General features: G+C 40.9%; 1 protein-coding gene across 1 annotated transcript; it reads left to right on the plus strand.

Annotated features, from left to right (window-relative positions):
• The first annotated feature begins 603 nt into the window (after window positions 1–603).
• On the plus strand, window positions 604–9,567 carry QDPR (quinoid dihydropteridine reductase). Its single transcript, XM_065735734.1, has 7 exons — window positions 604–706; window positions 812–904; window positions 1,316–1,412; window positions 2,805–2,945; window positions 5,306–5,414; window positions 6,735–6,818; window positions 8,754–9,567. Exons 1-7 carry the CDS (start codon window positions 620–622, stop codon window positions 8,857–8,859), a joined length of 717 nt encoding a protein of 238 aa, XP_065591806.1. The 5' UTR covers window positions 604–619; the 3' UTR covers window positions 8,860–9,567.
• The last annotated feature ends 5,421 nt before the right edge of the window (window positions 9,568–14,988 follow it).

Below are 14,988 nucleotides of genomic sequence, written 5' to 3' on the forward strand. Positions count from 1 at the left end.
GCTCAGGGGAGTCCTTATCGCTCTACAGCTCCCTGAGGCTGTGCAGAGGTGGGAGTCGGCCTCTTCTCCCAGGTAACAGCGATAGGATGAGAGGGAACGGCCTTAAGTTGCGCCAGGGGAGGTTCAGGCTGGAAATGAGAGAAAAGTTGTCCTCAGGAAGAGTGGTGAGGCAGTGGCACAGGCTGCCCGGGGAGCTGGGGGAGACACTGTGCCTGGAGGCGTTCAGGAAACGTGGAGACGTGGCACTGAGGGGTATGGTTAGTGGGCATGGTGGTGAGGGCTGATGGTTGGACTAGGTGATCTCAGAGGTCTGTTCCAGCCGGCTGCAGCAATCCCAGCTGCGAGTCCATCGGGCAGCACTAACGAGCCGCCACTACTTGCTCCCGCTTCTACGGTTACTGCTACTCAAGCCCTACAGAGCCAAAAATTAATTAATTAATTAATCCTCTCGACGTCCCCGAGGGCAGTAACGCAAGCCGCCGCTGCGGCCTCGGGGGCGGGTTGAGCTACCCCTGCCAGGACCTGGCCCCGTCTGCGCATGCGCAGGCGGAGTAGGCGGGGATTGGGGGGGGGGGTCGGGCTGCCGGGCGGGAGTGGGGTAGGGCGGTGAGCGGCGAGCATGGCTGCGGCGGGCAGGGTGCTGGTGTACGGCGGCAGAGGGGCTCTGGGTTCCCAGTGCGTGCAGTACTTCAAGTCCAGGAACTGGGTGTGTGCCGGGTCGGGGAGGGGCGGAGCGGGACGGGGTGCGGGGAGGCGGCGGGGACCTGCGTGCCCCGGGAACAGTGCTAACCCCGCTTCTCGTGCCGCGCAGTGGGTCGCCAGCATCGACCTGGCCGAGAACGAGGAGGCCAACGCCAGCGTGGTGGTCAGGGCCACCGAGTCCTTCACCGAGCAGGCCGAGCAGGTGGGAGTGCGCGGGGACGGTGCCGGGGTTGCTGAAATGGGGTCCCGCTGCAGCGAGGCACGGGAAATACCTAACCGAGTTCATTACGTGATGCGGGGGGAGAGATGCTGGGTATCCATACGCCTCCGTCTCAGGTGCTTGAATCAGTTATTTCCAGTGGCATCACTCACTTGTATGACCTGACTCATCTTTAGTCATCTTTAGCTATCTTTCAACCCTGTTATTCTCACTTGATGGGTCGTGTTAGCTTTCTGCAGCTATTTAAATTGCTTTATGCTCTGTTTTTTTCCCTCTGATTACATAGCTGAGCACCTTTAAAGCTATCTTGCTGTTTGTTTCTTTACATTGATATTTACTCCTTTATCTCAACGATCCAGTGTCTTCAGAATGTTTTTATTCTGTGTTTTGAAGGTGACAGCAGAGGTTGGAAGGCTGCTTGGTGAAGAAAAGGTGGATGCAATCGTATGTGTAGCAGGAGGATGGGCTGGAGGCAGTGCCAAAGCTAAATGTGAGCCTGTGCATGCCACTTCATATGTAAATGCAATCTCAGAGGAATCCTTAAAAATCGTCGTTATAAAAGTCTTTGAGAGATCATCTTTCTTCTAGAGTGTGGAAGGGGATGTTAGCCTAATAGTGCAGCAGAGCTCAGTCACAATGCCTCTTAGCACATTTCTGAATTATTGGTGCCTGTTACCTTTTCACTGTTCTTGGAAGAGTTTTTTTAGTGCACCATTTTCAATTGGGAAGTCTTGATGTGCTGTATTAAAAGTATTGTAAGCTGCCTGCCTCATCAGAAGTTAGCTCACAGATAACATGAGATAGCAGCTGAGCAGTACGTCGATGTTGTTGCGCAGTTCACTGCTTTACTGATAAAACTGCAGTTCTGTGCTGCAGCTCTCTGAGCTGTTACTGTACAAGCCAGAGCTGTCTAACAATTCAGGACCACCCTGGAGGGAAAAAAGGCTATAGATTTATGAAGCTTTGAAACATGTAGCATTCAGAAACTATTTTGTTGCGTTTTCTGCTAGTATAGGCATTAATAATGGTAGAAAAAGTGCCTTGCTTTCTGTGTGGTGTTAATCTGTTACATGTTGTATTTTCCTCCCATTTCCCAGTTCAGACATGATAGGCAAAATATTAATTTAAGAAGGGAATGTGAGAATACATGTACGTTTTAATCAAAGTGAATGCATTTGCACAATTACATTATATTGGATTGTAATAAGTATGCGCTGTATTGGAAATAAGGTGATTGATCATAACCCTGATTTATAGTAATTCTTCTGGTAGGGTAGCAGGGTCAGCTTATCTCACTGAGTTGCTTATGCTTGTTCTGCGCTGTATTCTGTAAGGGATTCTTTCTGAATGGTAAGATGTTTTGATGTGGCTAGTCATTTTTTGCTATCCAATACTGACATGGAAAGGAAAAAAAGCAATAACAAGTGCTTGACTTTTGCTTCCATGTGAAGTTACTGGTGTTCTCTCCAGCCCTAATAGGCTGCTAAAGTAGAATTTGCTCTCTGGTATTTAGCTAATATGAGAATTTTGAGATCCTTGACAAAGCATTCCCTGCAGAAGTTTGAAGAATTTAGAACTCTTTGAACTGAGTATAAGCATTAGTGGAGAGCTAAGGGAACTATCTGACATTTATATATTGTATTTCTAATTTTTATTGAAAGCAGCTAATTGCCTAGAATGCATGCTGTAGAGCTGGGATTCAGCACCTAAGGAGATGTGAAATGTATGAAGTAGTATTTTTACCCGGTGTGGAAGTGGGAAATAATTGAAAGCATGTCTTTATAGTACTTTGTGTAGTACTGATACACTATAAGTGACAGGGAGGAAACCAGAATTAGAAATCTTTCTTGTAGTTACTTTAACTAATTATCTTCGTAATCAGCTTTGTACAAGAACTGTGATCTGATGTGGAAACAGAGTGTTTGGACATCCACTATTTCCAGTCACCTTGCCACAAAACATCTGAAAGAAGGAGGTCTCTTGACTTTGACAGGAGCTCAGGCTGCTTTATCTGGAACTCCAGGTAAAATGCTGTGTATGGTAACTGCTGAGACATGAACAGTTATACCTACGTGTTACTCTGAGCAGTATTGCTCATGGAGAGTAGTTTTACTTGCCAGTTTCTTGACATTCATTACAAATGGAAAATTGCTGCAGAAATGCTTGAGGTAAGTGTAATTTTACAGGAGACAGTGCTGAATTTCTTGAAGCTGGAGCTCAGAGAGGATTGGTGTTTGGGTAATGGTTGATATGCGTTGGTGAAATGGATTTAGCTAATATAGGATACAGTAAAAAATAATTTGTGAAATAGTGAAGAATAAAAGTACTCAGCAAGCTCTAAGTATAGTGCTTATGTAAAGTTAAATCTCTTATTTGTATTCTAAAAAGTAAAGTCCTTAGGTGTAATTTTTCAATTAGTGATGACTCAGCTAATTCTATTAAATGTGCTTGTCCTGTGCATGTTCTGATTCCAGTCCACCTTTGCTTCAAACACAGAGTTTGTTGACCTTCAGCTTTGCCTTCTAGCCTATTTAGAACAAACCTTTCTCAGATTTTTTTCATCCCACTCCTAAGTATGATCTGCACAGAGAGAGAAATCTGGGAGCAATTGAAAAGAAAAAGGCACACAAGCCCACAGGCAAGGAAAGTTTTTTGAGAGAAATACTTTTATTTCCCAATTTACTAGTGTGACTTAACGATACTTTGAGACATAGCTACTAACACTGTAAAGCACATTATACAAATTAATGAATGTTCCTGAAAGCCACATCTAAAGTGGTTCTGGAGAAATATACTGTATTTTATAGTTAATGATTTACCTTCTAAGTTTGCAGCTGCATCCGGCATGGTCTGAAGATAAAAGGCTTGCTTTATGTGAATAAGCAGATACATAATTTACTGTCTACTACTGACTGACCATCTACACATGAAATAATGTGAACTTCAGCAGACTTTCATAATGCCTTTTGTTTGGGTCGTTTTGGGAGGTAGGGACCACAGCAGAAGAATCACTGATTTGCTTTCATGCTTTGAACTAACGGTTTTCAATGAGTCTGGATTTAAGAAAACAACACAGCAGTGCTTTGGGCAAACACATGCAGCTTATTAACTTCAGGAAGGATTGGGAAAGAATGGTTACTCAACTTTTGCAAATATGACTTGCTGGCTTGTTGTTACCAGCCATTAAGGAACGAATCTCCTTTTTCTTGTTTGTTCTTACTGTGATTTTTTTTTTCTGTGTGAAAATGTTGGCTCATTCAATGCAAATTGAAGAAAATTGAAAATAATGCAATAGCTACAGTAAGTAGTTCAAAAGTGGTGGCTAAGAAGCATAAGGAAAAGTTTAAGGCAACTTGGTGTTCAGTTTACAGAAGAGGGAAATATGATAGAAGTGTAAATATTTTACAGCAAGATAAACTGAGATAGCTACTGCTGACAGTGATTCCTCCTAATAAATGTGGGTATTATACAGTATATCTAATTGAATCTAACCAATATTTCAGTAGTGCAGAATTACCTTTGTACCTTCATTGCAGAATATTTCCTTGGGAACTTTGAAAATGAATTGTACAGAGAGGTAGAAAGTGATCCAGTTATAGTAGACAAAATGCATTCATTTTTTTCCTGTATCTAGGCTGTTTGGCAGATGCATACTGTGAGGCAGCAGAGAGTTGAGCTGTAGCACCTTGATTGTCCAGGTCTTGTGCAGTACGCTGTATGCTCTCATTCCCTTGCATTTTACACTGCTGAGTACTGGCTGTCTGAAAAACAGTGCTCCTGAGGAAGCTGGATTTGCATGCAGGTTGCTTTCTGCTGGGAGTGGGGATTTTTTTGTTAGTTTTTTGTAGCTTTCTCCAAAGGGCCTGTCAGAATTAGGATGCTGCTCCAGTGAATTGCTGTTCTGGAGCGAGGTGTGCTATATCTGCTCGGGTCCAAACCTCTAAATACCTTAGCCTTATGCTCAAAGTGAACAGGTGATTGCTTGATTCAAGTCAGTGAGTCTCTTCACACTTAGAAAACAACAAAAACTAAAGTAGTAGAGTTAACTCTGTAGAACTCACGACATGTTCTGAAGTGTTAATTTTAAACATGTTGAAATCAGTAAGTTTGTCATTCTATAATGCTGAGTAAACAGAGCTATTTTCATTGCTCCTGGTTGTCTGTTCAAAGGGTTTTGTTTGGGTTTGTTCTTTTTTAAATTCTTTTTTAAATTTTTTAAATTTAAATTTTTTTCTTTAATTATGTTTATGTTTTCAGTCAGATTCTGTTCTGGTGATGGTAAGTGATTTTAAACTTACTGAAATAGTGTGAGTTTCTGTTGTACTATTGATGATGTTGAGAACTGTTGATTGTGCTTCAGTTTTGCCTGTTTTTTGTTGGTAGGGATGGTTGGCTATGGCATGGCCAAAGGAGCAGTGCACCAGCTCTGTCGGAGTTTGGCTGGTGCCAATAGTGGCTTGCCATCTGGCTCTGCTGCTGTTGCTATTTTACCGTAAGTGCTTGTGTAGTTACCTCTGCCTGCATCATTTTATTACTGCTGTAACCTGGAGTTGCACTAGTGTTGTTGTGATGTCCTGTCCACACTACTCAAATAGCTTCTTAGACTGAGAAAAGAAGTGTCTGGAATACACGACAGTAGCAATGCACAAGTTATCCTAACAGTGCGTAACTTTTTTCCTGCTGATGTGCAAAGCAGTAGCAGGTGTGAGGATTAAATTTTGATGCAGCTTTAAATGGTCTAACAGTAGCCAGCTATTAATATGTAATTTTTTCAGTACAGACAGACTCTGAAGATGAGAAGAATTCAGCACAATTTTAGACTTAGCTGGTTGGTTGTAGCAAAGAGGGGATTACTTAATGAGTTTTTACTAAGGTGAAGATATGCAAATTTCCTACAGAAGCACCTGGGATTGATCAATAAAAATTAGTCAGTGAGGATCTGCAAGAAGAAAAAATCTAGCTTGTATTTGTCTATCATAGCTATCTTGTCACACTAACTTTTCTCAAAGCAAAAAATGAGTGGGCCAGTAGGTCTTTGCTATATCAAAGTCCATTGGTTTTGCTGCAAGAATTGTTTATCTTGCCAGGTCCATCCCTGGAGCCAAAACTTAAGACTAAACAGCTCTGCATGGTTATTTAGAATACTGCCCAAAATCTAACTGCGTGTTTTCCTCATACAAATACTCCTTCAGGTCAGAAAGGAACAGCATTGAGAATGTTGGGGTAACTGACACAGCCTTCTGCAGTGCTTTACAGTCAGGCAGACACCAAGAGCAGCACTGCACTTTTGTTTGTTCTGGATTTGCACAGCTCTCATGCAAAACTCTCTGCTTGAGTGAGTTCTTGAGAGTAATTATGCGCTATATTGTCAATCAGCACATCCGCAGGACAGTTCTGAAAGCTTCATCCCTTAGTATCATCAAAGTCAAAACTTACTGGGCCTACACGCTCATCTTGCAAGTGCAGAGGTTGAGGGCAGTGGTAGTAGGGCACACGTGTGGTACATGTGAGCAAGGATATTACTGCTACAGCCTGTCTGCATGGGAGAGGCTGGGAGGGAGCTGTGTGCTAAGTGATGGGCCTGGCAGGCTGGATGTCATCAGCAAGGCAGGTAGCTAAGGGTTTATGGGCTGTAGCCTTTGATATACATTGAAACTGATAGTTATATGCTGTTAACACGTGTAGAGTATGCAAGGAAGGTCTGTACTGCACGGTATAAAATTCAAGCATATGTTACAGCAATGAAAAGAAGCAGGTGGCTCTTATCAGAAACATGATGAATAAATAAGGGTTTATCTTGTTTTAATCACAGAGTTACCTTGGATACACCAGCGAACAGGAAATCAATGCCTGATGCAGATTTCAGCTCCTGGACATCCTTAGAATTCATTGCGGAGTGAGTGTGCCTGTGATAACTAGGGAATTCTTACTGTCTCTTTTGCTGCTGCATCTTCCTGCCTGCTCTTTCTAAATATCTGTCTTGGATTTGGGCACTTTTTCCCCATGATTTTCCTGATTTTGTAGGTATCTAGATGACGTTGGACCTATTATGCAGGCTTCTTAAAACAGAAAAAAATTAGCCCAGCTCCATCAACTTCAGCATTTCTACATCAGTTACAATGATAAGATGGCCTTAAGCAGTTGGAAGCTCGAGTAAAGGCTCTTATACAAATTAAATTGCAGACACAGGAGTCAGTAGTTTAGCTTAAAGGTAAACCACAGATATGCATGTAAACTTTGGTGTTATTTGTGTTGATATTTTTTTACTGCTTTTGTTTAGAATAATTTAGTCAAAGTTGTTTTGGTTTTCTTCCATTATCCGCAAAGGCTTGCCCTGCATTATGCTGCAAAATGCAGAAACTTCAGCTGTAGCAACAGGCTGAGACTGTAAGATTTATTGTGTCTAATTGCTGTCAGAGAAGGTACGTAAGTACTGCCTTCTGTGAGGTAATGGAGAGTAGCAATGATTCTGCTGAGGATGGTGACAGAAAAACAGCAAAACACAGATGCAGTTGTCTTGCCTTTTTGAGGAAAAACAGGTGAATGTGCCTTTGTATGTTGCAAAGGACAGAATGTCTTTACTCTTACAAATGTAAAAGCTTTTAGAACTGACACTGAAATAACATTCATCTTACGCTGTCTGCTCAGAGTGGTTTAGTTTTGACATTTGATTTCTTCGTGATGTGAGTTTTTTTTCAGTTGGATGTCAGAAATGGCTTTTGGTGCAAGAAGCCCATGCAGCTGTTCAGTGTGACTCTTTGCAAGGGTTTCATCAGTTACTCTCAGTTAATCAAAAAATGTTCTGTACTGTATGTGGCCAGATGTTAGGGTTTTACACATCAGCTTTTAACTTCTAAAGATTTTTTTCCTTGTGGGAGAACTAGATTGAGTGTTTTTATTTTTTTTAGCTTCTCATTCTCCTAACTTTAAATCTAGCTTTGAAAACTGAAAGTTGCTCTAGTGTTGGAAAAGAGAATTTCAGTGGTGTTAAAAGTTGGTAATATCTTGGGAAGGATGTTTCTCATACTGTGTTTCTGTTTTGAGGTCTGCTGTATCCTGGAAGCTCCTTTGTCAGATGGCAGGATATTCCTAAGTGGTAGCTAATAAGTCTGCGATAGTGGGAAGATTGATGTACCTGAAAAATATTTTCTTCTTTATTAATTTTGATAAGCAGTGTTCTGGAGTGCTATCCAGAACAAGTCCATCTTACTCAGCATATTTTGGATGTCTTAGAACTTTCTGTACTGCTGCCAAGGCTGTTATTGCAGTTAACCTATTGTTCTGCTCACAGGGCATCTTAAGAAAGAAGAGCTTGGGAAGAAATGGTACTTACGTAGGCTGAAAAGTAAGGAATATGTGGAGAGAGAATAGAAAGAGAATTACAGAGATATGGGGTGAAAAACAATCATTTAATCTCTAACCTGTAAGTGTTCTAAGATGCAGCAGCCTTACTTTAGCCAGAAGTCTGTGTTTATGACGTATGCTACAAAGGCAACTTACATAGCTCCTGCCTCCCTCTTTTAATGTATTTATTTTTTTCAACTTGGATGAACCTTTCATCTTTAAAACACCAGGCCTTTTCCTTTGGGGTGTTCTGAAAATCCCATGTGCGTGCTGTGAAGCACTTCTCATTTCTCCAGATCCCCATCTGACTCAAGTTCTGAATCCAATGATCACATTGGTAGTGTTTGACATATGTAGAAATTACTACAGAAGGAGGTAGGAAAAGAAGGGAAATAATTGGGTCTCTATTTTGTACTTCCTGTCAATATGCCTTGTAGTATTTTTTTATCCTCCCCATCCTACTTTTCTTTTTTTTTTTCTTTAACAGAACCTTTTATGACTGGATAACAGGAAAGAATCGACCAAACTCAGGGAGTCTAATCCAGGTGATAACTGCAGGAGGGAAGACTGAGCTAGTTCCAGCAAATCTTTGATGTCAGATGGTTAAGATTGTGAGACTTCAGCAAAGAAGCTATGGAAAGTCTGTCTGCCAACATAATATGAGTGGCTGTCTGTATCCAGTGATTGTAACGGCGTCATTATTGGAATTAAATTTCAAGTAGTATTTCTGTGCTGTCTGTTGTGAGCTATTTGTGTTTATTTACCAGAAGGTATCATGCATTTGTCTCTAAACTGAAGCTGCAGGCTTTGGAGTCTTAGATGTGTTAAATCCTGAGCATTTTATGGTGACATGCAGGTTTTCTCTGAAATGGGACTTACATTCATGTTGTGTAACCTCATGTGTAATGGTTGGATACCTTTCTCAGTGTTTCTACCAACTTACCATGAATCTTTCAGTTGTCTTTTTTTTTTTCTTAGTCTGGGAATATAGCCCCACCTCTGCATATTATGTAGGCTGTAATTATAGGAAACACTGTGATCACGTGTCCTAGTCTGCTAACACTTTTTCTGTGTGTGTTCTACTGCAGTGACTGGAACTGTATAGGGATTACTAACTTGAGAAGGAGTTCCTAATTTGCCTTACAGTTTATAAACTGCTGTCAGGCCTACGTTTCTGAGATAAAACAGTGGTTTTGCCAAATGCCTTTGTGTTAGTACGTAAATACTAGGAAAAAATGTATACTTCTATTTGAACACGAATATTTTGTGCTAAATAAATGAATATTGTTTTACATATTGAATTGTCTGACCCTGTAATCTAAACGTGTAATATTTTGATATGTTAAACTGAACTTGCACTTTAGTAACAGCAAGAGAATTCACATCTTTCTTGCAGGGGAAATCTGATGTTCTGTCAAATCAGTCTGAAGCTGCTTTCAGTCTTAACTGGAAGACTAATGACCATTCTGTTTGAATAGCAGTTTCTTCAGGCTGTGAGTGCAGAATTGGATCTCAAAAGTTCCCCAAAGAGAAGAGATCACACCCTTGAATTGGATGCCCAGCTGGGCTCAGATATTTTTGTAGAACGTGCTGTGGTAGAAGATGGTAATACAGTAAACAGAACTTAAGACGTGAACAGAGAATCTTTTACTTGCTAGAGGCTAGAAGGGCTTTTCAAGCATCTTTGAATTACAAACACATGCCTTTACCTTCATTTTGTTATTAACCTGGTAAAAAAAGGCAATGGATATTGCCATGTGGAATTAACTTCAGGGTTCTAAATAACCAACCCTGAGATTATACAGGGGGAGAGATGGAAATTAAGGCTTGTTTTGCTAAAGAGATCAAAATATCAAAAAAAGAAAGTGATATGGGATCCATTGCATAGATTATTCTTCATTGGGAAGACCTTGTGGCCCTGATAGGAAAACCTGAAGCAGATCTGTAGTTCACATCTAGCTGCTTCAGGTTTGGATATTGAGTGGTGTGTATGCTGTGCCAGGGAGAAGGTCGCTAAGCCTGTGGAAAAGTAACCAGGTTGGTTGTCTTTCCCCCATGTTGGCTTACATGAATGCACCAGCATGGCTCTGGAACAGGATAGTGTTGAAAATGGAGTGGTGTTACTAGCCCCTGGAGCTTCCAGTGCAGGCCCCTGAATCCATCAGGCACTGAAGCAGATAATGTGTACTGCTTTCTTACCCAGGTAATTGAGAGGTCCTGGTTACCATAACAGGGATTATCTGTGTAAACTTGTGAGATGGAATAATCCTTTCTGAGTGTGACTGTAGCAACAAGCACATCTGCAACAGAGCTTTCTTTCTGTTGCTCTTGCTTGAAGGGGGAGGAAAGGTAGAAAATGCCTGTTGTATAAAAGGTGTCTGCTTCAGTGTCCTCACTCAGCTTATATTGCTGCCTGCTGGATAACAAGTGGTAATGCACCTGGTAGGAAAATACAGTGTGTTGGCTGTAGTAATGGAAGGGTGGTGAAATATGCAAATTGAAATATACATATTAAGCAGATTAATATATCAGTTTTATGTTTAACACAATACAACTTGTGTCAAGTACAAAAATTTGCACGTATTGAGCCAGTTTAGTAAGGCACTTTTCTCATACAAGCTTTTGGAGATACATGTTACTACTTACTGAAGAAAGATCTGTGAGGTCTGGGGAAAAGTAAAAACCCAAACAATGCCATGTGTGTCATTCCTGCTCTTACACTACAAGCTGCTTCATTCTTGTTCTACAGATGTAGCCATCTACCCCTTGTTCTTATTAAAAGAATCTTTCTGCACCTGAGCCAAGATGCCTTTAAGAAGGTGGTGCAATTACAAGGTACCTTCACACATACAGAGATGCTGTTACTCTGAACTGCAGCAAGCTTTGACACAGTAGCACTGGGTACAGATGTGCCTCTTAAAATACAGCTTCTCCAGAATTCCTTGAAGGCAGGGACAGGTCCAATCTGTGTAAATGTTTTTTCTCCTACAGATTTAGAAAAGATAAACTTTAACAAAACTCAAGTACAGAATATGATTGCATGGAAGAATATCACTGAAAATCAAAATATCTAGATAGCAAGCTGTTTTAAACATTTCTAGCATGAGGGGGTGAGAACTCGAGCTGCTCTTCAGACTGAGCCCTCCATCTTGAGAAGCATGATCCATGCACAGACCAGTTGCTGTACAGCATCTGTGGATCATTGCAGGGCTGCATCTGAAGTATTTTTGTATTTCACTGTAAAGTTGGTCAGTGATAAAGAGCGTTCAGAATTCACTTATCAACAGATTTAACTAGTTTTTCAAAGCTGTATTTTTATGAGAAAATTAGCTTTCTGTAAATTAGCTAACAATTGCCACAAAATGAAGGTTTAAAATTATGCTTTCCATGCAACAAAATGATTCCCCCTCAACATCATGAAATAGGTTCCAAATGTGATGGTATCTGTGTGAGTTAGCAGGTGCAGTTCTAAATTAACCTAAAACTGCACAGTGAAATATTTTGTTGAAATAATTCATTATGCTAAACTAACACTTTTTTTTTTCAGTAATGAAATGGAAAAATGGAAACCCCCACCATAACAAAAAGCAACATCTATTTTTCTGTTTATTCTTCTCTTCAATGGCTGTCTGGGGAAAAACAGAGGGGGACTATAATAGCATGTGGAGATGCTTTGGTCTAACCTTTGTGGTGTTGAACAATGTGAGAGAAGTAGACAGACATCTGAAAAGCATTTCAGAAGTCATTGCAAATGTCAGCTGAGATTTAGATCCCTGTCAGACACTGTCATTCCTACACTTCCTGAAACACCATGCTTTAAAGGATTAGCTTCATAAATACAGCCGGTCTCCATCACAGTCTGCAAGGACTCATCTGGGATATGATCACAGACTCCCACAGCTGAGTTGAGACTGATCTTCAGGAATGCCAGTAGAGGGCAGAAACTTCTAGTACATTAGAGATATTTCTTTACCAAACATGTAATGTGTTCTTTTTGACAAGATTGCAAGTGTGCCACAGTCTCTGTTGAGGGGCTCATCTTTCTTGATTGCTTTATTGCCCAAACATCATGGCCTTCTGTATACCTTAGTATAAGTAAGCATATTATATATCCTGCATCCAGAAATTCTGAAAACCATTCGGTCTGATTAAAAACAAACTAGGAAATAGAAAAAACCCACAGTGGTTACTGCTCTTCTGTCCCCAAAAGACATATGAGCTGAGGCTGTGAAAGGGGTCCAACATCAGAGTGGAGCATTACTGTTGATGTGTTACCAGCAAGTGCGCTGTCAGTCAGTATTCTGTTACACAGCTTTAAGGGACTGAACACTAGAGAAGAAAGAGAGTGTTAAAATCCTGTGCTATGCTTAATGATTATAAGAAGTTGCAGAATTTTTTTTTTTTCCTATTCCTTAAATTTGATTTCTTTTCAGACAACACTATTATTAAACAGATTAAACTCGCAAACAAAAACCAATTAATTAGTATACAGTTTTGAATGTGAAAGTTTTAACTCCTTTACCTGTAGAATGAAAAAAAAGGTAGGATTAAAAAAAGGCAGCAAGCCACATGACTGCCATTTCTATAGTTGAATATTCATTATTCAGCATCTCCTGCAGGTAAATGAACTACACTGATAATCACAGTATTTTTCTTCGATGTACTTCTTAAATACAGTTACTAAGCAGGTAATACAGATTTTTTTACAAATGAGAAGTATATTTGAAGACTGGGGTCCCTTGATCCTGTTCTGGCTACTGGTCAGCAGGAAGACTTCAGACATCTCTGCATCTGTACCTGTTGTTCCCCTTGTCCTATCACAACAGTCTCTGATAAAGAGTCTATCCCCTTCTTCCTTACAGCCCCCCTGTAGATACTGAAAGGCTGAGATAGGAGCAGCCTTATGTGTGCACCATTTCACTAATGAAGTAGGCCATTATCCAGCAGGTAATAAAGACCTGCTTTATGCACATTACCTTAAAAATAGCTTTAATTTTTGTGAATAGCAACTTCAGTTTCTTCTTCTGAAAAAACCCCAAACATCCTGTTTGCAGGCCCATCTTCAACCAAAGCATTGTCCTGCAAACCTTTACACCACCTGCGGAGTTTGTGACTGTGGGGATCATTCTATTAGCAGTATGATGCTACCTAGAAGTGTAACCTGGCTGCTACCAGGGTCTTTCTTAACAAGGTTTCATGCTGGAGGTTTGTTTCTAGCAGTGCCTGAGCTGGCATGAAGGGGCTGTGGCCTGCCTTGGCCAGCTCCATAACATGGAGGCCACGCCACACTGCTCTGTACCACTCCCTTCCAGAGAGGCAGGGAAGAACACCATGGGAACAGGTTAAAAGAGGATCAGTTTGTGAGCTTCACGAGGAATCAGTGAGGTGAGTTTTCATTCAGTTTTGCCTTCTGGCCACAGAGTGAGTTAAAGATGCAAACCCCACATGGGGGCACTCGGCTGTGAGCTCTGGCTGCGGGCTGAGAGGGCCTTTGAGAGGGAAGAAGTGGACTTCTGAGGTATGGGAATAATTAATTCCCTCCTGAGTGTCTGATATCTGATGTCTCTTGAAATGCTGTTTAAATTTGAAGAACAAACAAACAAACAACAACAACAACAAAACCCAGCAAGAATTATCACTCTTGAAATGCCCACTCTTCTGTTTTCATTGTGGGCTGAAAGTAATATGAAATACAGCCTATTTTCTCCCTATCCTTCATACTTAAAATCATAGACTTGTTTGGGTCGGGAAAGCCTTCAAGATCAAGCCCAGCCATCAAACTCTTGAGTTACTAATTTGCCAAAACCACCACATCTTAGTAAATTACTTCCTTCCAGTTAGCAAATTACCAGAAACACTGAACTTCCAGTGAGGGAGTGCCTCTCTTGTTGTTCTGGATCTGGTTAGGTGGCTCCCATTCATGGGCAGACACCAGTTGCAGCAGCTACAACGCACTGACTGGGGTAGGCGCCTTCTGAACACTGTAGCAAATGTGAGTTACATGCCATCGTTTAACTAATTAATTTCAGCCGTTCCACAGGGAACAGACCAAAACAGAGCGGTTGCTTTGTGCACAGCTGCATTCCATGAGTTTCATGCAGAGACTCTGAATGCAGATAAACATGCTGTGATTAGGAAAATTCTTAGTATTTAGAGGTTTTTTTTTTTTTTCCCCTTTTAATGATTTTCATTGAGGGTGGCATTTACAGGGTAATTTTTAAGTTTGGCAGGCAAAAAAGGGATTGATCTTCAGTAGTTTTGTTCCACTTACTCATTGTTAAACTTGTTATTCTTTGTTCCATTAATTTCTTTTTTTCTTTAATCTCTTCCAAAAACATTTTATGTGAGACACAATTCCAACCACTGTGCTTGGAGGTGTCTTTGGGTTGCTGAGCAAAGCAGAACTGTTTACAACTGAGGGTCTCTGGTGTGGGTGGGCTAAGATGTATACATTAAAGCACAGCTTATTCTAATGCAGAACAAGTGCAAGCAGTACCGGGAGGTGGTGGTGATACTGCATGCTGGGTAGAGCAGATAACAGAACGGAGAAAAATCAAACAAAGATATGAGGAAGAAGGGGGCTAAATTTCAAATCAAAGGTAGAAGGATGAGCTCTAAACACCAGTGTATGACAAGAAGCTGAGCTGTGTAACACCTCTGTTTTCTTATTGAATAATAGAGCACACTTAAGGTTGCACTTGCAGTAATTGGCACATTTTCAT

This window comes from Cyrtonyx montezumae, unplaced genomic scaffold (assembly GCF_038088225.1).
Source record: "Cyrtonyx montezumae isolate F1298 unplaced genomic scaffold, pur_monq_1.0 scaffold_2, whole genome shotgun sequence".
Lineage (NCBI taxonomy): Eukaryota > Metazoa > Chordata > Aves > Galliformes > Odontophoridae > Cyrtonyx > Cyrtonyx montezumae.